We start from the raw sequence: 23,512 nt of genomic DNA, 5'->3' as shown, positions 1-23,512 counted from the left end.
ATCTAGTTTTTTTAACCCAACTCAACCCATATTTTAATTCTAATCCAACCCAACCCAACCTATATAATATGAGTTGGGTAGTCCGAGTTGTTGGTTTCAACACATATTCTTAGAGAAAAGAGAACAAAATTAAAGCGATGAGTGCTAACAAACTGGCATCTCCCACTCTAATGATACTGAAAAACTCTCTTTAATGAATAAGCAACCCCACTTTACAATCAAACCCATCTTTCAAGCCAAAATGACCAACCATTTGGGCCACAAATCTAATCAAATCATACCTTGACAGACAACAAAAGCCTAACCAAAGAAGCTCGTAACCTATTTGAGGAAATGCCTGAAAAGATGCGGTCGCCTGGACTGCTATGCTTGTTGGCTTTTCTTCTTCCAATCACCTCTCTCAAGTGAGGGTGTTCTGTGAGATGTTAAGGAGTTCAAATTCACCCAAATGCTTGCACAATGTCTAGTGTTCTCAAGGCTTGCAAAGGCATCAAGGCTCTTTCTTATGGGATTTTGGCTCATAGTTTGGCCACAAAGCACACGTGCACATGTATGCTACTTGCTGTACCATGGATCATGCATTGGCTCTGTTAATTGATAGACCTTTTGAAGAATGTTGTGTGCCATCGACTACTTTTGATTGCAGGGTTGACTCTCAGAGGTGATGGTTACAACGGGCTTCAAGCTTTCAGGCAAATGTTACTGGTAACTATACCCATCTTATTATTGCTCCAGCAATGTACTTTACATTTAGGGAGATCATACATCTGTTACTTGTGTTATTAATATTAGCTTATATTACAAGTTTGATCTTTGAGTGTGATGATTTAGGCCTTGTATGGGGAGCTTTGAAGTCACACCTATTTCGACCTTGTATTTTTGAAACGTTTGAAACGTTGGACCAATAGGTTTCGAAACTCTTATTGTTGTTTTTATTTTGTCTATTTATTTTTAAAACTTTCAAAGCTCTTAATCTTTTATGTGTCTATTTAACCCATGCACTCTAAAAAGTTTCTAATAGTTTCGTAACAACATTCATGACTTTCCAACTGTGTATTAGTTAAGAATCGTAGGTGGGCCAATTTAAAAATACTCCTAATAATACAATCACCACAACTAATTTAGTGATAGGAACTTGTCAAACACAAAAGCTTAAAAAATTATTAGAAATTTGAAGTATAGGATATGAAGATTTTGCCAACTGAGGGTTTATCCCCAAAGTACACAGTATTATAGCCTTGTGAAGATATACTTTTGGAGAGTTGTCATTTTCGCTAGGAGCTTATAAAGCTTATGGATTTTCCAATCCAGGAGAAAAGGATGAACAACGATTAAGTGAGAAGTGGGGGTAAGAGTTGGATTGAAACTAGAAATGAAGTTTGTTATTTTGTGGTTGGAGATAAGACAATGCCCTCACATGGAGATGGAGTGCCTGCACAAATTAAAGTTCTCCAATTACTTATTTGGCAAATGAAAGATGTTGGGGATGTGACACATTTGGATTACATACATGAATATCTAAAAGGGACTTAATCCAAACACTTGAAACAATATGAAGTTTGGATTTTGGAATACCACCGTATATGCTTCCTTTTCCAAAAATAAGAGGATGAAAATGATATTACCAAACAAGGTAAGGATGAGATAACTCCCCCTTATAGAAGATGTATAGAGAAATGCCCTAGTCTAAGCTACAAATTAAATGTCCTTTATTATATGACATATTTCCATTGAATAACACTTTTCAGAAGAGCCCAAAATGAAGGAAATAACAATATTAAAACCAAAATCAAAATTCCATAGAAAAAAGTCTACCTTATTTATTAATTATCTGAGGTTGTGATCATCATATCATTCATTATTCTCTACTTTGAAATAAATGAGCTTATTCAATATAATATGCATATGCTTTGAGTTTAGGCTTAGTAGTCAAATGAAAAAAACCAAAGATAACAATTAAATTTTTCATTTCATCTTGGTACCATTATGTAAAAAGTAAAAGACAGAGAAACCACAAAACAAAGGGTTTTAGAACTTAAAATCAGAAGAACTGCATAGCGAAAATAGATTTACTTCTAGATCTCCTTGACTTCAACAGTTTCCACCACTTGTTCTTTCTTCTCACTCACTGCCTTTACTGGCTCTTCAACCTGAAAAGCTGAAACTGGAAAAGTCCTGTATAGCCCTGCTGGTGTTTGAAAGGTGATTTTTCCAGTGGGTGGATCATCAACATAGATATCACTCAGTGAAACCCAAATCAAAAGCTCTTTGGTCTTAACTCCAGTGAGTTTCTTGATTTTGTTCTTCTCTACAGTGGCTGTGACTTCAGTAGCATAAGAAACAAGCTTCCCAATCTTCTCAAACTTGTGGGTTGTGCTTTTTTTCTGCTTCAACCAAACAAAACCTGTTTCTCTTATAATCCCGCATTCTTCAATGTCTTTCAATGGCAAAAGCCCATTTGGAAGCCCTATTTCTTTGAGTAATTCTTTTGATTTCTCTTGGCATATCTCATCTCCATGGTACACTTCTTCTGTTTTGCCTTTGATTTCCTCTGTCACAACAGACATCTTTTCTTGTTTCTTTGATCTGAGTATATGGTGTGTATACCCAAGGATAATGTGAAAGTGGGATTCATATAGTCCTTCCCTTTCTAGTTTGCCATTCATTGTTACTAAATTCACTAAAATGACATTGCCAAAGTCAATGACATGAACCAACAAAGGCTTCAGACTTCACAAGTAATGTATGGTATGGGGCCCACATGCAGGCACAGTTAGTTCGTCTCACAAAGCACCTTTTCACTCCTCCCCATAACAACAACAAATATTAACGTATCGAATGTAACCGAAATTACTAAAAATTAAAATAACGTTACAAAACCTAAATGATGGAAGATAGAACGAAAGTGAGATCATAAAACGTGAAAATAGTAAAAGAATGGTTGGATTGAAAATCTTTTAAGCAAAATGAGCTTTAGGTTACAAATGAACCCCAAAACACTCAATTCAAAAATGAGTTTTGAATTACATTACAATCTCTTTCCGTTACAAACTACCAAGCGAATTTGATTAGGTTAATGCATTCATTCCCATTACGATAAACTAATTTAGTTTTCACATAAACCTACTATTAAGTACTAACTCTTCATTAACTCTTCACTAAAAGGGAAAAAAAGATGTTAGGTAACCATCCATATGCCCACTGCCTAAAAGTTTGGGGGGAAATTTAGTTCCACTTTATCGATTAATCATAAAAATAAAAAGTAAAAAAGAAATGTTCACAAATGGTGCATAAATGAAAATGACACGTTATTTAATAATATGTCATATATTGAATGAGAAAACCACAGGAACAATTACAAAATTTGCATACTTAAACAAACGAACATCATAAAGTGTAATTGTAATAAATGACCATTTAAGAAATAATAATTAAAGATATAGCAACATTTCTAAAAAATTACAACTATAACAAAAGTATCGTTAATAGACTCGCATGTTCTATCACTGATAGACCAATATTTACAACATGATGATAGACTTCTATCACCGATAGAATTTGACAAAGTTTGTTATATTTGTAAACTTTTTAAAATATTGTTATATTCTTAATTATTTTAAATCTAATTGTTAGTAGAGTAAGATGAAGATATTGAAACGAAAGACTCGGTTAGAGTTTAATACAAAGAAAAACATTTGTCGGCAACAAAATCGATAGGGATTTAAAATGGAAACTAGGGGGTAATGTGGGAGAAGGATAAAATAGTAATTTAGTAGGGAAAAAGGATGGGAGGAAGAGAAGAGGTAATGAGGTTTTAAGAAGTGGGTGAGAGGATTTAATGCAAAAATTAAAAGAGGTTGGAGAATGATAGCCAATGGAATATGAACACGTCAACATCAAATATAGGTAGGAGGGGTAAGGTATTTATTTGGACAATGAAGAAACAAAGTCGGTGCACATTATGTGTTGATCAATTTTAATTAATGCCACACTCTACTTACCTCCTTTCCATAAAAGAAAAAGGAAATACCTGCTTTACTCCAACCTAAAAACTGCCTACCCAACTAGTTTTTGTACTTATTCATTATTTATGTATTACATTTTCACGTCCTATTACGATATATTATAAGAAAAATGAAGAAAATAAAATGGTTATGGTCATGGTGAAAAATATATGATAAAAAATTCAGCATCGGATAACAAGTTAAACAGTAAGGACTAGAGAGTTCATACCCACGATGTAAGAAGTTGATAACATATAAAATTGATGTTTTTAGTGGTAGGATTCGCAAACTCCTTGGTCAAACAAGGAGTAGAGTTTATAACTTTTTAACTTTTTTTTTGGATCAAACACTAAAAGTGATTTATCATTCGGACACTTAAGTTTAAGTTTACAGTAATAAAAAACTTCTAGATTTCTTCTTAAGTTGCTAGATAAACAAATAATATAACAACCATAAATCATTAATAAACATTTTCCCTATTCAAGATAATAGATATGTTCAGTACAAATAACTTTATATTTTTCATCAAATGAAAATAAATAAATGTATAAAAGTATACCTATGTAGGTATTCATTGTGATCTTGATAAGTACTCATAAAATATAATATATTTTATAGCGAGAGACAATCTCTAAACTATCATCTTGATGAGAGACTTAAAATATTGCAAAATCCATCGGGATAGTGATCATTTTAAGGCACTAACTATTTATTTGTTGTGCAAAACTATTAATACCATATTCATAAAAAAGTTGAGAAACTCAATATAAGATGATAAAAAGAAAGAATACTATCGAAAATCATAAAGAAAGAGAATATGGAATGAGACACAAAAACTCGAGAAGAGGAAGAATCAGAATTAAAAATCGTTATAAACCAATAAAGACAAGGATTTTTTTAAAAAATAATGTGTTTTGTAAAAATATTTTGAAAAATAGGGTTGTTGGGAAAGAAATTATAAACCAATAAAGACAAGGATTGTTGGGAATCAGAATTAAAAATCGTTATAAACCAATAAAGACAAGGATTTTTTTTAAAAAATAATGTGTTTTGTAAAAATATTTTGAAAAATAGGGTTGTTGGGAAAGAAATTATAAGAATAAGGCTGTTTCCAAAACTATTTTAAAAAATATGTGTTTTTTTGAAATTGGAGGAAGCCGTGTACGGGGTACACGACTTCTAAATGAAATTGAACGAAGTCGTGTACGGGGTACACGACTTCCTAAATGTACATGTCAGCACATTTGACCACTTCTCAACAATGATGTGATATCTTATAAGAATTTTTTGTTGATTTATTAAAGAAATCTTGTGGCTTAAGATAGATTGAGAAAAAAATATTTTGAACGTTTTTTTAATATTTGGTTCTCTACTTTTAAAAAATATATATTATATATTGATATCATTAAGAATACTCCTATATCTAAATCACGTATTAGCAACTTCTAATTTATAATTAATTTTAAAAAGTTCAATTTTTTATTTATACAACTTGAATAAGTTCTAGCAAAATTTAAAAACACTTAAATTATACAACTTAAGAATCTTCCCCATCTCCCTCTACGACATCATCGCCTTGTCGTCGTCGTCGTCGTCGAATGCGTCTACGATCTGTGTCGACAACATTTAAACGTCGAATCCGCTGACCAAGACGGTCTATATCTCCCATGACTTCGTCACACATTGGTCTAAAAATTTCAAAATTGTTTTCCATGGAGACTCGATGTACGTCTTCAACAAAATTATTCTGAACGATTGTAAATAATATAATTAAAAAATGTTCATGCTTGTATTAAATTTATAAATCATATTAAAACTATTACCATGCGATAATAGTAAGCGCCATCAGGTGTCATGAAGTGTCGGGTAATCGACGTGTACCAGGAAAAGTAGTTATCTGATACTGTCGGCTTCTGTGTTGCTTCTACTTCGACACAAAAATTATTTCGTGAATGGCACATTGCTATATGCTCTGCATGAATCCTACTCCAATCTTGATCGTGCTTGCCTCTTAAATCAATTTGGTGTAGGCCCTGATCTGTGGAGCAAAACTCTGGTGGCATTTGTAGCATATGGAACTGTCGCAATACACGATCTGCTTGATGCTTCTCAACGAGATGAAAGCAAATCATAGGACCCACATATGTCCACATCGCTTGACCGCTATGACATTGATGTGGAAGCAATGTCATAATGTGGGACGTGTATGGTGTCCAATTAATCTGTTAAAAAAAACGAACATAAGGAAACAACAAAAAACATGCCTACGCAATATTGGTATAATATTTTACTACCTGAGAGTTGATCAGCCGATCAAAAAACATTCGGTAGGTGATCAACATATTTGCGGACAGTTCTGACAATGGTATAACGCCGCTCCATCTAATGTGAGAAATGAAATCATTAATAAGTTATAAACCCTGCAAATTTTAAAAAATTATATATATATATAAAATACCTGAAACTCAAAGGTCGACCAACTGACACCTCAACTGGTACTTGTGGTGCCAGAATAGGAAATTTGTCATACGCCCATACTTGCAACAATATTAATGGGCCAGCAATCTCTAAAGATCGTGCATTACTCGCTCGACACAATTCCCTATACAACCATGCGAGGCATGCAGCGCCCCAAGCATACGTACCAGCCTAGTCAAAATTAATTAAAAGCGGGAGGAACATACAGTGGACCAGGGTGTTTGATTTGTCTGCAAATAGAAAGCCTCCAATTAACTGCATAATGTATGCACGAGCGTATCTTTGAACGCTCACTACATCAGCATCCGGTGGCAATTCTGTGAACTGTTCTGGCAACCAAGGAAGGCTCAATCGTTGACCTTTCATTTCAGGTGGACGAACTCCCAAGTAATCCTCATAGAGTACATTCCAGTCATATAATAACGACTCTACCACAGGCTCACCATCCACAGGTAACCCTAACTGAACTGCAACATCCTGTAGGGTGATCGTGCATTCCCCACAAGGCATATGAAATGTGTGGGTCTCTGGTCTCCAACGCTCGACCAGAGCAGTAATCAAATGTCAGTCCAACGGCATAAATCCTATTTGGGAAGCCCCTAGAAATCCAGCAGCCTCTAAATATGGTACAATATGCTGATCAAATGGGATCGTGCGCTGAGATGCTGCCTCTCTTCGTCGACAATTCAAAACAACTGTGGAGGAGGCCTCCCATATAGACTGTGAACGAAGAGAGGAAGAGAAAATTTGAAAGGAAAAATGGATGAACAAAATAGAAGAGGAAAAGAGAAGAGGGGAAGAGAAAATTTGAAGTTGGAAGGGAGAATGAAATAGGAAGAGAAAAGATGAAGAGGGAGAAAGGAAAGATGAAGAGAGGAAGAGGAAATTTGAAATTGGGAGGAAGAATGGGTTAGAAAGAGGAAAGATGAAGAGAGAGAAAACTAGTAACAATTATGAGGTGAAGAGAGGAAATATGAAGGAAGAGGAAAGGAAAGATGAAGGAAGAGAAAAGGAAAGACGAAGGAAGAACGAAAAAGAGGAAGAGGAAAAATTAAGAGAGGAAGGAAAAAAGTTTTCGAATGAAGGCATAATGAAGGGATTCTAGGGTTTTTAAAATAGGCGAAGTCGTGTACCCCGTACACGACTGGGGTACACGACTTCCTGCATGTGCAACACGTGTCCACACCCACTGAACCCTACGTCCACCCGTGAACCCTATGGTTGACTGGACTGTTGACTCACTGTACGGAAGTCGTGTACCCCGTACACGACTTCCACCATACCCGGTACACGACTCCAGTCAGAAAACGTGGGTCGGGTCCACGACTCCACTCGAATATCGTAAGCCCGGTCCACGACACCAATTCGATTTGTTGAAGTCGTGTACGGGGTACACGACTTCAGTCACCTATTTTTTAAAATACTTTCCCAACTACCCTATTTTTTTAAATACTTTTACAAAACACATTATTTTTATAAAAAATCCTAAAGACATATAAAATTCTAAAAAAGTAAACAAAGTTTTTCTTAAATTGTTCTATATACGGTAAATATTTGACCGTTTTACCTTTATGTAATTAATTGAAATTTTAATTTTTAAAATTAGATGTTTTAATTGTTAGATTTCTCCAAATTTACACGTTAAATATTTTAAGATCTAATTTTTATAAGGATATAAATTTAAAAATCCAATTTTTACAATTAAAAGTTTGAAAGTACAATGGTAACTAACCAGTAATATTCTTTTATATAACTAATTTTTAAAAGAAATTAAAAACAATGAAAGTATTATATAAAAAAGGAAAAAGAAAAACTTTCATAGATCTGGCTAATGGGCATGATTATGAAAAGTTAGAACAAAATAATGGCATAATCCATAAAATCAGCATCTACACTGGTATAGTGTAATTTCAAAAGGAAATAACCAGAAACTTGTAGCTTATAGATGGAAGTATAACAACAAACTCTGTAAACCCTTCATTCTTTTAATGTCAAAAACTTAAAGGTATACGATAAATTTAACAAGTTAGTAAAACAAGTCTACAATGAGCTACAACTATGAAGCAAAAGAAGTCCCATTACAATCCAAGAGTAAACCAACCTTGTATGATCAAGTTCTTGCAACAAACTCAATGGTTGCAGGTCACACTCATGAATCCAATCAAAGAAAACGCTGAAGGAACTCTTTTATCTCATCAATGTAGGGAGGTCGGGTAGGAATTATGTGACCAAGGTCATGCTCGATAATAACAGAACAACCTGCATCGAAACAAGAAGCAAGGTTTCTGCTTGTTTTGTTAGCTATCTGCCTATCGTTTCCCCCATCACTACCAAATATGTGAAGTGAGGGGCAGTTGATCAGTCCACGGTCCAATTCAGGCATTTGAAGAGGAAAACCAGAACACAACACTGCAAATCGAAATTCTACTGCACCCTTTAGACTCAGTTTTCTCGAACAAACTGCGGCAGCCATTGCTGCTCCTTGTGAAAAACCTAAGATCCCATCGAATGGTCCTTTCTCAGAAAATACGGTCTTCAAATATGCCAATGATTTTTCAAACCCATCGGTTTGTTTCTGGTACTGGAGTGGATCAAATGGGGCATCTGCAACTTCCCAGTTAGTTTCAGTCCTTTCACCTGCATTGTTTGATACTAACCAAGCAAACTTCTTCTTGCAACTCTCTAATGGCGGAGGATGATTGGGCTGTACTAAAGATGTCACACAAGTTTCCCAAGGCTCACTGTCCCGAGGATGGTAAATAAATGATAACTCATGAGGTGCATCAACATACACGAACTCCACCATGGTTTTGAGTTTCTTTGCTAATGATGCAGTTCTTCCTTTAAAGCTTGAAGCATTCTGTCTAAATCCATGCAAACACAGGACTCTCAGTTTTCTTGGTGACCTACAACCTGAATAAGAGTTTGAATTGCAGACCAATTAAAGAATGAAGAATGATTTCGTTTCCAACTCTTATGCTCAAAATGGAAAGGCAAGGCAGTACTTTAAATTCCATATCAGATTGCTGATGCTCAGAAATATGATTTGATAGAAAACATGAACAGCACATTGAGGATTCTGTAATAAAGCAATTAATTGCTCATGAAGGCTTGAAGAGCTAACAGATTCTGGTTGGGGCTTAGTGTGGAAAGACAGTGATAATCACATATTTTGGCCCTCATCTTCGTGTTTATTGTCTAAGAGTGAGGTACAAGTGCTTTGGTAAAAAATATAAAATATAAATAAAAACATTTAAAGTGCCTTGAAAGACGCTGACAAAATGTTTTTGGAGTGCTTGAGTTAGAAAGAATTCAAAAGCACTTTTAAGAGTGTAAAAAGTGAACGTTGAAATGAGTTGTTATTAAGCAATAAGCACCTCATAGGGATCAAAATGCTTTTAGCTATAAACAGTTATTCTAGAAGAATTCTCATACAAACTCTGAATCAAGGAGTTGATTTTTGTGATGATATTAACTGAGCAATGTACTGATCATTCAAATAACATCATAATATATTAGGTCCATATATTCCTTGCACATGCAAGAAGTCATAGAAGAATTAACAGACCTTACCGTTACTCCATGGAAGTTGCTGGGAACCATTTTCAAGTTCACTTTGCAGCAAGACTACTTCGGATTTGGAGCTCTGGAATTGCGAAATCACCTCACCCTCCTTGCCATGCTTCCTACACAGCTCACAAACATATAGGGTCTCCTTTTTCTGAGCCGCAATAACAGGATGCAGAAGCAGGATACCACAAATCCCAAGAAAGCTAAAGGTGATTAAAAAAATGATATGATAACAGGACAGGAGAAACAAACTTTAGAATTCGAGTTATAACTAAAAGAATCACTAAATAGAACAGGGAACAGCAAGCCAGATGAGAATGTGTTCAGAGAGATTAACTATTATAGCAGACCTGGCAATTATCACACACCAACACAAGCATTCGACAATATTTACACCGACAGCGAGAAGAATAATCGTCAAATGGGTTTCCACAAATAAGGCACGTCCCTATAATATCTTGAGTTGAGCTCCCAACCGCTATCCTGTTAACCACAGAATCGAATATTAGAAAATTTCAGCTCAAATTGCAACATCATCTATTTCCCCAGTTTCCCATGAAGATGCTGTCACCATTTCCTCTTGGAATATTTAACGAATTCAAAAGTTGGAAATTTATTGGAGGAGCCAAATTATGTTGTATGTTTGGTTCAATACTTCAATGAATTAATATTATTGAAAATAAAACAAGAGACAACACAAAGAACTACATGAAAACCCTAGTATATGGAGAAAAACCACGATAGATAATTTCTTATTATTTTCTTATTCAATTGACAATACAAGGGGGACCTTAATAAGCAATGAGGCTAATAAAAAAAGAAAGAATAATTAGGGTAACATAAATTAAAAAACTACCCTCGGGTTTTCAACACATAACAAGCCCACTAATTCTACCCCTCAAGTTGGGACATAAATGTCAATAAGGTCAACTTGCTAACGCTAGAATCAAAATTTCGTCTGAGAACCCGCTTAATGAGAATATCAACAATTTGATGGCTTGAGGGAAACCATTGTCCAATCTTTCTTTAATAAAGTGTCTATCAATCTCCACATGTTTAGTTCTATCATGTTGATTCGAGTTGTTAGCAATGCTAATAGTGACCTTATTATCGCAGAACAATTTCATAGGCACCTTATAATCCTGACGAAGATTAGATAAAAGCTTTTGGCGTCAAATTTCATCACATATCCCCAAACTTATAGCCTAGTACTCAGCTTCAGCACTGCTATTGACCATAACCCCTTGCTTTACACTTCTCCAAGTAACGAGATTGCCCCACACAAAAATACAGTACTCAGAGATGAATATTCTATCAACAACAGACCCTACCTAGTTAGAATCAGATAGGCCTCAATACACCTTTTATCTGTCTTCCTAAACATCAACCCATTACCAAGAGTAGTTTTCGAATACCTCAAAATTCTATTAACTACCTCCATATGTTCCTCGTAAAGAGTCTGCATGAACTGACCAACGGTACTCACAGCATAGGAGATATCGAGTCTAGTGTGAGATAAGTAGATCAACTTCCCTACCAAGCGTTGATATCTTTCTCAATCAACAAGAACTTTATCAACAAAGTTTCCCAACTTAGCATTGTGTTGGAATTCTTTCCTTTTTTTCTAGGCTTTTTCCTTGTTAGAATCCTAGAATAATTATAGAAAGATTATGGGAATGTATTCCTTATTTTCCTAAATCTTTTCCTTTTTTATTCCATTGTGTACTCTATTTATTCTCCCTTGTACCTATTGCTTTATTCATTAGAAAATAATAACAACAAAACAATCGTGGTTTTTCTCCCGGTACTCGGGTTTCCACGTAAATTGGTGTGAACTCGTTGTCTCTCTTTTCAATATGGTATCAGAGCGGGACAATGAAAACACCCTAGAAACCCAAAAAAACCAAACCACATATGAAAATCAAACAGAAGGGACAGCCATCAATTTTAGTGCTGCCGTAGCTGCTGCCATCGATGCTCGGATGAGTGTTGCCATGGACGAATTATTAAGCCGGCTACAGAAAACGTCCGAAAATAATTTTTCGTCATTACCGCAGTCGTCCGCGCCGCCACTGGACCGCCACGTGCCGCCACCGGACCACCACGCGCCTGATTTTCTTCCTCAGACGGCGCCGACCATCCCATCTGTCCAACCTTTTTCTTCGTCCGCGGCCTATATTGCTCCCCACGCCCCGATTTATGTTCTGCCATCTAATTCCAATCGGCTACCACCGCTTCTGCCGTCAAATCTGTATGGCCAGCCACCCAATGATCCTAGCTACCATCCCGATGTTAAAAACTCTCAAATTCACTCAACATTTGAGGTTGGTGAATCTTCGGCATATTCCAACCGTAACGTGCAAGCTTCCTCGGGAATAGTTCATCAACAATTGGAAGGGCTTCGACAACAGATAGCAGCACTTGAGGCTACCTTAGGGACGACATCCACTCTACCGATGTATTCTGAGAATCCGGTAAACTCGTTCCCTAATGTATCCTCTCCTTATGTGACTAATACGGTGGCTCAGTCTTCCATGTATCATCTTTCAGGAGAAAAGTTGAATGGCAACAACTATTTCTCATGGTCTCAGTCAGTAAAGATGGTCCTCGAAGGACGACAAAAATTTAGCTTTCTGACAGGGGAAATACCTCGCCCCCCTACCGGGCGACCCACATGAACGATATTGGAAGGCAGAAGACTCTATTCTTCGATCCATATTGATCAATAGTATGGAACCTCAAATTGGCAAGCCGTTATTGTTTGCTGCAACAGCCAAGGATATTTGGGACACAGCCCAGACACTTTACTCAAAACGTCAGAATGCCTCTCGTCTATACACGCTGAGAAAGCAAGTTCATGAATGCAAGCAAGGAACCATGGATGTCACATCCTTTTTCAATAAGCTTTCTCTTATATGGCAAGAAATGGACCTATGCAGAGAACTAGTCTGGCGTGATCCCACTGATGGTGTACAGTACTCGAGAATTGAAGAGAATGACAGGATTTATGACTTTCTTGCTGGTCTTAATCCTAAGTTTGATGTAGTTCGAGGGCGTATACTAGGTCAAAGACCGATTCCCTCCCTGATGGAAGTTTGCTCTGAAATCCGCCTCGAGGAAGATCGCACAAGTGCTATGAATATTTCCGCAACCCCTACTATTGACTCTGCTGCTTTTAGTGCAAGATCTTCTAACAGTAGCAGTGACAAGCATAATGGAAAACCAATTCCTGTCTGCGAGCATTGCAAAAAACAATGGCATACCAAAGAACAATGTTGGAAGTTACATGGTCGTCCCCCAGGAAGTAAGAAACGCCCTTCCAACGACAAACAGAACACAGGGCGGGCGTATGTGAGTGAGTCTGCTGAACCTCCTCAACAATCCGATCCACACAAAAACCAAACTGATCTCAGTCTTGCCACTTTAGGTGCCATTGTCCAATCAGGTATACCTCATTCCTTCGGTCTTGTTAGTATTGATGGGAAGAACCCCTGGATTCTGGATTCTGGTGCCACAGATCATTTGACTGGGTCCTCTGAACATTTTGTATTCCTTGTGCTGGGAACGAGACAATTAGAATTGCAGATGGCTCCTTGGCCCCCATTGCTGGAAAGGGGAAGATTTCTCCTTGTGCAGGGCTCTCCTTACATAATGTTTTGCATGTGCCCAAACTATCTTATAATTTGCTTTCGATAAGCAAGATCACTCATGAGTTAAACTGCAAAGCAATATTCTTACCTGATTCTGTCTCTTTTCAGGACTTGAGCTCGGGGAGGATGATTGGCACTGCCCGGCATAGTAGGGGACTCTACCTCCTTGATGACGATACCTCTTCTAGTAGCATTCCTAGGACTAGTCTCTTATCTTCCTATTTCACTACTTCTGAACAAGATTGTATGTTGTGGCATTTTCGTTTAGGCCACCCTAATTTTCAATATATGAAACATTTATTTCCACATCTCTTCTCTAAAGTTGAGATGACTACCTTATCTTGTGATGTGTGTATTCAGGCCAAACAACATCGAGTCTCTTTTCCCTCACAACCATACAAACCAACCCAACCCTTCACTCTTGTTCATAGTGATGTCTGGGGACCATCCAAGATAACAACCTCATCTGGAAAACGGTGGTTCGTAACCTTCATTGATGATCATACCCGTCTTACCTGGGTCTACCTTATCACTGATAAATCTGAGGTTTCCTCTATGTTTCAAAATTTCTATCACACCATTGAAACACAATTCCATCAAAAAATTGCTATTCTTCGGAGTGATAATGGTCGGGAATTCCAAAACCATAACCTTAGTGAATTTCTTGCTTCCAAGGGGATTGTTCATCAAAACTCGTGCGCCTACACTCCTCAACAAAATGGAGTGGCCGAGCGAAAAAACCGTCACCTTCTGGAAGTAGCCCGTTCCCTTATGCTTTCTACTTCCCTTCCTTCATACTTGTGGGGAGATGCTATTCTTACAGCAGCTCATTTAATCAATAGAATGCCTTCTCGTATTCTTCATCTTCAAACTCCCTTAGATTGTCTTAAGGAGTCCTACCCATCGACTCGTCATGTTTCTGAGGTTCCTCTTCGTGTGTTTGGGTGTACCGCTTATGTCCATAATTTTGGCCCTAATCAAACCAAATTTACCCCTCGGGCTCAGGCATGTGTGTTTGTTGGGTATCCCCCTCACCAGCGTGGTTATAAATGTTTTCACCCACCATCCAGAAAATACTTTGTCACTATGGATGTTACTTTCTGTGAGGATCGACCCTACTTTCCCGTTAGCCATCTTCAGGGGGAGAGTGTGAGTGAAGAGTCTAACAACACCTTTGAATTCATCGAACCCACTCCTAGTGTCGTGTCTAACATCATTCCTCATTCCATAGTCCTACCCACAAACCAAGTCCCCTGGAAAACGTACTACAGGAGGAATCACAAAAAGGAAGTCGGTTCCCCTACTAGTCAGCCGCCGGCTCCAGTCCAAGACTCTGAACCTCCTCGAGATCAAGGTATGGAAAACCCTACTGAACCCTGTACTAAGAATATGATAAGTGAGAATGACAGGTCTAATGTTGCTGTTCTTGAAAACGTGGAAGAAAAGGACAGTGGTGATGAGATTGAGGTCAGAATAGAAACCCGTAATAATGAAGCGGAACAGGGTCATACAGGAAAATCAGATGAGTATGATTCCTCTCTTGACATTCCCATTGCTCTGAGAAAAGGCACCAGGTCTTGTACTAAACACCCCATTTGCAATTATGTTTCCTACGATAATCTCTCTCCTCAGTTCAGAGCTTTTACAGCAAGCCTTGACTCTACCATAATACCAAAAGATATCTACACTGCTTTAAAGTATCCTGAATGGAAGAATGCTGTCATGGAAGAGATGAAAGCTCTTGAAAAGAATAGTACTTGGGACATTTGTACTCTACCTAAGGGACACAAAACTGTGGGATGCAAATGGGTGTTCTCTCTCAAATACAAAGCTGATGGTACTCTTGACAGACACAAGGCAAGGTTAGTTGCGAAGGGATTTACTCAAACCTATGGTATTGACTATTCAGAAACTTTTTCTCCAGTTGCTAAGTTGAATACTATTAGAGTTCTGTTATCTGTTGCTGTGAACAAAGATTGGCCTTTATATCAGCTGGATGTTAAGAATGCCTTTTTGAATGGAGACCTCGTAGAGGAAGTCTACATGAGCCCTCCGCCTGGATTTGAAGCCAAGTTTGGTCAGCATGTGTGTAAACTCCAGAAATCTATATATGGTCTGAAACAGTCTCCCAGAGCATGGTTTGACAGATTCACTACCTTTGTCAAGTCCCAAGGGTACAGGCAGGGACACTCTGATCATACTTTATTTACAAAGGTTTCCAAAACAGGAAAGATTGCTGTTCTAATAGTTTATGTGGATGACATTGTTTTGACTGGAGATGATCAGGCAGAAATCAGTCAACTAAAGCAGAGAATGGGCGATGAGTTTGAAATCAAGGATTTGGGAAATTTGAAATATTTCCTTGGAATGGAGGTGGCCAGATCTAAAGAAGGTATCTCCGTATCTCAAAGAAAATACATCCTTGATTTGTTAACCGAGACAGGTATGTTAGGATGTCGTCCCACTGACACTCCTATTGAATTCAACTGCAAACTAGGAAACTCTGATGATCAAGTTCCAGTTGATAAAGAACAGTATCAACGCCTCGTGGGTAAATTAATTTACTTATCTCATACTCGTCCTGATATTTCCTTTGCTGTGAGTGTTGTCAGCCAGTTTATGCAGACCCCTAATGAGGAACACATGAAAGCTGTCAACAGAATCTTGAGATACTTAAAATCAACACCTGGTAAAGGGCTGATGTTTAGAAAAACAGACAGAAAGACCATTGAGGCATACACTGACTCGGATTGGGCAGGATCTGTTGTTGACAGAAAATCTACCTCTGGTTATTGTACCTTTGTTTGGGGCAATCTTGTAACTTGGAGGAGTAAGAAGCAAAGTGTTGTGGCCAGGAGCAGCGCTGAGGCTGAATATAGAGCTATGAGTTTAGGAATATGTGAGGAAATTTGGCTTCAGAAAGTTTTGACAGATCTTCATCAGGAATGTGAGACACCATTGAAGCTTTTCTGTGATAATAAAGCCGCTATTAGTATTGCTAACAACCCTGTTCAACATGATAGAACTAAACATGTTGAGATTGATCGACATTTTATCAAAGAAAAACTTGACAGTGGGAGCATATGCATTCCGTACATCCCTTCGAGTCAACAGGTTGCTGATGTTCTTACCAAAGGGCTTCTCAGACCAAACTTCGACTTCTGCGTTAGCAAGTTGGGCCTCATTGATATTTACGTCCCAACTTGAGGGGGAATGTTGGAATTCTTTCCTTTTTTCTAGGCTTTTTCCTTGTTAGAATCCTAGAATAATTATGGAAAGATTATGGGAATGTATTCCTTATTTTCCTAAATCTTTTACTTTTTTATTCCATTGTGTACTCTATTTATTCTCCCCTGTACCTATTGTTTTATTCATTAGAAAATAATAACAACAAACAATCGTGGTTTTTCTCCTGGTACTCGGGTTTCCACGTAAATTTGTGTGAACTCGTTGTCTCTCTTTTCAATACATTGAACTCGATCGGCATATCAGCTGGTCGGCAATCCATCGTCCCTATTTATGTCAACAAATCAAGGGTAACTTTTTCTTAGAAACAAAGATGCCTTCTTTATATCTGGCTACCTCCATCCCAAGGAAGTATTTTAGATTCCCCAAGTCTTTGATCTCAAACTCATCCCCCATTTTCCTTTTCTGTTGGATGATCTCCACGGTCTCATCGCCAGATAGCACAATGTCATCAATGTAGACAATCAACACAACTATTTTCCCAACCTCGGAGACTTCCGTGAATAAAGTGTGATCAGGGTGCCCCCTGAATCCTTGGGACTTGACAAAGGTGGTAAACCTGTCAAACCAAGCTCTCGGTGACTATTTCAACCCGTACAAGGATTTTGTATGGATTTTCGAAGTTTGCAAACTCAATTGTCAAACTAACCTTCAAAGCTTAAAGGATGGCTCATATACACTTCTTCTAAATCTTCATTCAGAAAGGCGTTCTTAACATCTAGTTGCTTTATGGGTCAGTCTTCATTCACAGCAACAAACAGCAGGACCCTAACAGTGTTGAACTTTGTGATTGGAGAAAAAGTCTTAGAGTAGTCAACCCCATAGGGCTGTGTGAACCCTTTTGCAACTACCTAGGATTGTGTTTGTCTATAGTTTCGTTTGCTCTGTTCTTGAGAGTAAACACTCATTTACATCCCACAGTTTTATACCTCTTATAAAGAGCACAAATCTCCCACATCTTGTTTTTTTCAAGGGCTCTCATCCCTTCCATAACTGCAATTTGTTTGCTCAGGGCACTTTAAGGCCAGATGGATATTCTTGGGTACTGTGGTGGAATCAAGGCTGCATGTGAATGCACTAAACTGAGGTGATAGGTTCTCGTAAGAGACATAGTAACAAATGGAATGATTTTAGTAGGATCTAGTACCTTTCCTCAGTGCAATAGGTATGTTAAGGGACGGACCATACTCATCAAGATTAACTAAATGATCCTATTCAGCCTCATCACCAACATTTTCGGCAATGACCTCAGTCTCATCAACACTATCGTTTTCACTCATCTCTTGAGAAACAATTGTATTGGACCTGTCATTCTCACCCATTTTATTGTTAACATGAGAGTCAATAGAATTAGTCATACCTTGACATTGTGGTGGTTCAGAACCTTGAACCGAAGTCGGTTGAGCAATAGGGAACCTAATTTCCTTTTTGAGATTCCTTCTATAGTAGGTGATCTAGGGAACTTTGTTTGTAGGTAGGACTGTGTTATGAGAATCGAGGTCAGGTAGGGTAACAAGAGTAGGTGTAGGACTGGTAGACTCTAAAAGGACCACATAAATAGGCTCTTCACTCATACTCTCCCCCTAAAGCAGGCTAACGGGAAAGAAAGGACGATCCTCAAAGAAAGTGACATCCATGAAGACAAAGTACTTACGGGAAATAGGATGGAAACATTTATAGCCCTTTTGATGGAGAGGGTTTCCAACGAACACGCACACCTGAGCCATAGTGGTGAACTTAGTCTGGTTAGAGCCATGGCTATAAATGTAGGTCGTGCACCCGAACACCTGAAGGGTAACAATAGGAATGAGACAAATAGAGGGATAAAACTCCTTGAGACATTCTATGAGAGTTTGGAGGTGAAGGACACGATAGGACATCTAGTTGACAAGATGGGCGACAGTAAGAATAACATTGCCCTACAAATAGGAGGGAAGGGAAGCAGACAACATAAGAGACCGGGCTACTTCCATAAGGTGATGGTTTTTTCTCTCAGCAACCCCATTTTGCCAGAGGGAGTAAGCATTGGAACTTTGATGGATAATCCCTTTGGATGATAGGAACTCATTAAGGGTATGGTTTCGAAACTCACGACCATTGTCACTTTGTAGAATTGCAATTTTTGCATTGAACTACGTTTCGACGGTGCGATAGAAGATCCAGAATATGAAGGTGGCCTCTTATTTGTTAGAGATAAGAAAGACCCAAGTAAGGCGGGTATGGTCATCAATAAAGGTCATAAACCATGGTTTAACAGAAGAGGTAATAACCCTGAACTGTTCAAAAACATCACTATGGATTAGGGTGAAGGGTTGGGTTGGGTTGGTTTGTAAGGTTGTGAGGGAAAAGAAACTCAATCATGTTTAGCCCAAATACACACATCACAAGATAAGATAGAAACATCAACATTAAAGAAAAGATGGGGAAATAGATGTTTCATATATTTAAAATTTAGGTGGCTCAAAAGGAAATACCACAACATAAGTCTTTTTCAGAAGTAGTAAAGAAAGAAAAAAACAACTAGTCCTAGAAGTGCTACTAGAGAAAGCATCATCGTCAAGGATGTAGTGTCCCCTATTGTGTAGAGCAGAGCCAATCATCCTCTCCGAACTCAAGTTCTGAAAAGAAACAAAATCAAGTAAGAAAGTTGCTCTACAGTTCAGCTCATGGGTAATCTTGCTAATAGATAGCAAATTATAGGAAATTTTAGGCACATGCAACACGTTATGTAAGGGTGGCCCTTCAAAAGAAAATTTTTTCCATTTCCCAAGAATGGGAGCCAAGGATCCACCTGCAATTCTAATATTTTCATTACCAACACACGGAAAATAGGAAACAAAATTCTCAGAGGAACCTGTCAGGACCTGAATCAAGAATCCAAGGGTTCTTCCCATCAACACTGATAAGAATGAGGGACGCATACTTGATCGAGCAATAGCTTCTAGTGTAGTCAAACTAGGATCTTTCTGGTTGCCAGTGTGACTAAATGGTTGAGAGATTCCAACAAACTCACTCACCTAAGCTCGCCCTATATTTCGTTTGTCATTCGGAAGGCGTTTCTACCTCTTGGGGGACGACCATGTAATCCAACACTAGTCTTTGGTGTGCACTGTTTCTTGCAATGCTCACAGATAGGGACCAGTTTTCCGTTGTGCTTCTCGTTGTCATGAGTAGAGGACCTCACATTGAAGGCAAGGGCCAGAATATTCATAGCGCTTGTACAGTCCTCCTATAGTTGAACTTCAGAACAAACGTCCATCAAGGAAGAAATAGGTCTCTGGCCCAGTATATGCCCACAAACTAAATTAAACTTCAATTGAGGCCAACAAGGAAGTCATATTCTGTCAATCTCTTCAATTCTAGAATGTCGTATGCCATCACTAGGACAGTCCCAAACCATTTCTTTACAAAGATCCATTTCCGGCCAAATTAGAGAAAGTTTGTTAAAATAGAATGTTACATCCATAGTTCCCTGTTTGCATTCATGAACTTTTTTTCCTAGTGTGTAGAGTCGGAGGTATTCTGACGCTTTGAATACAACTTATGAGTTATGTCCCAAATGTCTGTAGCAGTCGCAATACATGAAGGGCTTGTCAATCTGTAGCTCATATTGTTGATTAACGTGGCCCAAATAAGGGAATCCTCCCCTTTCCAATAACGTTCCTGGGGATCTCCTAGTGGAGGATAGGGTATCTCCCCTATCAGAAAACCAAATTTGTGACACCCCTCAAGGATAATCTTAAAAAATTAGGACACGAGAAATAATTCTGACGGTTCAGTTTCTCCCCTGAAAAAATTTCTGTAGATTGTGTCACAGTATTAGACACATGAGTAGAGGATAAAGTAAGGAACGAAGTTACCGGATTCTCGGAATACATCAATGGGGTTGTATGAAAACCAAGACAAGGGGTATTAGAAGGATCTCCTAACGTTGCCTCAACCACCACGATTTGCTATCGAAGCATGTCTAGATGTCATTGGGTACCTTGCAAAAAATTCTGCACATGAGGTTTGGACTGAGTCGAGAATTCATCAACCTCAAATGTTGTTTGGGCATAAGGATTACCAACACCGAGATGACAGTTGGGTGGAATTTGGTTTCCAGTAGAATTGGATGGAATTAGGGTTTGCGACAAGGTAGTAGGTGACGGCTGGACAAAGTTATGGTTTGCGACTATACAGTCTAGGGTTTGCGACTATGACGCGGAGGTCCACGGTTGTTCCAACAGTCTCCTCTGTTCAGGTGTCATCTAGAGTTCCATTGTTATTTCTCTCTGATACCATATTGAAAACAACAACAAGAGATAACACAAAGAATTATGTGGAAACCTTAATAGAAATGGAAAGAATAATTAAAGTAACATAAATTACAAAACTACCCTTGGGCTTTCAACACACAACAAGTCCACTAATTCTAACAAATATATATCATGTCTAGTGTCTCCCTTCTTAGAATCATATCTAAACTTTGAACTATCACATCCTAATCAGTGCACATTGATGTGAAAGCATCAAGATTTCACCTGTGATCAAACACAAAATTCTTTCCTGCAAAAAACCCGCCATCAGGAAATTGTTCCAAATAACGTTGTATTCCACCATATAACTGCAGCGAAAAGCACCTCATCACCAACATATAAAATGACTGATGTGATAAAACTAACACCAAATGAAGCTATACGCATGAACCATGAATTCACCAAAGCATTACATAAATCTTTAGAATCTATATAAAAAAACATTTTAGCCTATCCTTCATTAGTTAATATCCATAGGTTCAAAATTGGGGAAAGTGAAAATATACTCATAAACCCCAAGATAAATTATAAATAACATCAATATATATTTGAAAGATATAAAATCCAGAAATATTTCATATGATAGCACCTGAAAAACATTCTGAAATCCAGATCCTTTGGACTTAATATATGCTGAAGCCATCTCACATCTGATTCCTCCAGTGCAATACCTATTAGATAGGTGGAAGAAGATGAAACTCAAATCATAATGCAAAATTCTAAAATTCTGCCTTTTGAGCTATTGAACATATCTAGTGCTGTTAGTATTGACGAAAAAAGGCTGGCAACAAAGGAACAGTTTGTACAAGGACTATCTAGATTACCATTTACACTACCTAAAAATATACAATAATTCAATAACAAAATTTGATTATATGCTCCCGAAATGGTAGTTCTGAACTTGAAAAAAAGAACCAAGCACTTTTTGCTCCACACACACACTCACATCCAAATATGCAGGCAAACGAGTGTTAAACTAAATGCCCAAAGTGCAAGTAAGCCAAAATGTAAGATTAAACCACCATAAGCTGCACGTCGAACATAACCAATTAGTGACACTATTTTTGAGCCATGTCAAGAACAATAAGAAAAAGGCATCCAAATTTTGGTAACATATAGTTTGAGACAACTAACATAAGAATTTGTTTTCCTTGCAACTTTTCAGAATTATCATCAATCCAAGATGGCAAATCACTATACTGCCTAATTTCTGGATCCAGTGTTACAACATTTGGTGTTTGGAACTTCCCAACTCTAGTCTCATATAAATTCCTTGCATCCAGTAGAACAACATCTTTGTTATGTTCCGGTGTCTCTTCATCCGAAAGTAGCCCTGCAAAGTACAAGAAGATTAATCAAAAGAACTTTATTTCAAATCATTCCAGCCCCACTTCTGCATAAAGTCATACCCCATTGTTACAAGTCATTAAAGTAACACATACAACAAAAGGTGAAGAAAATAATTTAACCAGCAGTCTCAAGAACAGAATGAAATTCAGCTGCAGAGAGATGGGTTCCAGCTTCTGAAATTTCAGGTAACTTCGATAGAGGATTTGAACAAAGGGTGACCAACTCCTGCGAAAGGTGCAAGTTTTAACATTAAAATTCCTGAAACTTGAAGGTTTAAAAATTGAAAGAAAGGGTCATCTTTTACTTGAACAACTCGAACTGACAGAGAAGTGAATCCGCATTCTCTCGCTACAATGTCATTCGAGGGCTGGTGACATGATGCAAGCTTGAAATCAGTCCCATCAAACAAACTATTCAACTTCATTGCAGCAATATGACTCTTCAACGAGGATAACTTCCCACAAACCTAATGGAGAAAAAGAAAAAGCTCAAAACACCGCAGTAAATTGAAAAAAAAAAAAATTAGAATCATCTCAAAGCATACAAATAAGCAAATGGGATCAAAAAATGAAAACCCCATATAAACAACCACTCCAGTTGATTCTACTGCTTGAAATACCAGTTTTAAATATCATTCTTAGAAACAAAATAAAGAAAGGGAAAGGAAATAGGTAGTTAAGAGAAGGCTACAGTGACATTGACGCCCTGAGAAGCGAGGCGGACACGGCCGACAAGGGCGAGGGAGGTGCAATTGGACTGGTAGAAGGAGACAAGATCGTCGAGGTTGGGTATGTTAGCGTACTTGTAGTACAAAAGAACGCCATATTGGTGGTCATCGTCTTCGTTTTTAGCCATTGCAAGCGAGGGGCAAAGCTAGCTACACAGTTTTGAACGCTTTTCGGGAAATAATGGTTTA

General features: G+C 37.9%; 3 protein-coding genes across 3 annotated transcripts; all 3 read right to left on the bottom strand.

The window, feature by feature from the left end:
* Positions 1-1,152: 1,152 nt before the first annotated feature.
* LOC101214389 lies at positions 1,153-2,624 on the bottom strand. Its single transcript, XM_004139473.3, has 2 exons — positions 2,074-2,624; positions 1,153-1,432 (listed from the first exon to the last, which is right to left on the bottom strand). The coding sequence occupies exon 1, from the start codon at positions 2,565-2,567 to the stop codon at positions 2,076-2,078; it is 492 nt and encodes a 163-aa protein (XP_004139521.2). The 5' UTR covers positions 2,568-2,624; the 3' UTR covers positions 1,153-1,432; positions 2,074-2,075.
* Positions 2,625-5,448: 2,824 nt separating this feature from the next.
* LOC116403201 (serine/threonine-protein phosphatase 7 long form homolog) lies at positions 5,449-7,806 on the bottom strand. The gene is made up of 4 exons (XM_031883780.1): positions 6,463-7,806; positions 6,299-6,386; positions 5,828-6,226; positions 5,449-5,751 (listed from the first exon to the last, which is right to left on the bottom strand). Exons 2-4 carry the CDS (start codon positions 6,344-6,346, stop codon positions 5,542-5,544), a joined length of 657 nt encoding a protein of 218 aa, XP_031739640.1. The 5' UTR covers positions 6,347-6,386; positions 6,463-7,806; the 3' UTR covers positions 5,449-5,541.
* A 541-nt stretch (positions 7,807-8,347) lies between these two features.
* Positions 8,348-23,512, bottom strand: LOC101215986 (rhodanese-like domain-containing protein 6). The gene is made up of 9 exons (XM_011656553.2): positions 23,287-23,512; positions 22,901-23,062; positions 22,716-22,821; positions 22,381-22,579; positions 21,836-21,917; positions 21,472-21,554; positions 10,403-10,535; positions 10,056-10,203; positions 8,348-9,395 (listed from the first exon to the last, which is right to left on the bottom strand). The coding sequence occupies exons 1-9, from the start codon at positions 23,449-23,451 to the stop codon at positions 8,644-8,646; spliced, it is 1,830 nt and encodes a 609-aa protein (XP_011654855.1). The 5' UTR covers positions 23,452-23,512; the 3' UTR covers positions 8,348-8,643.

Source organism: Cucumis sativus, chromosome 1, assembly GCF_000004075.3.
Source record: "Cucumis sativus cultivar 9930 chromosome 1, Cucumber_9930_V3, whole genome shotgun sequence".
Taxonomy (NCBI): Eukaryota; Viridiplantae; Streptophyta; class Magnoliopsida; order Cucurbitales; family Cucurbitaceae; genus Cucumis; species Cucumis sativus.
The sequence above is the reverse complement of the archived record's forward strand: the minus strand, read 5'-3'. Positions and strand labels throughout refer to the sequence as shown.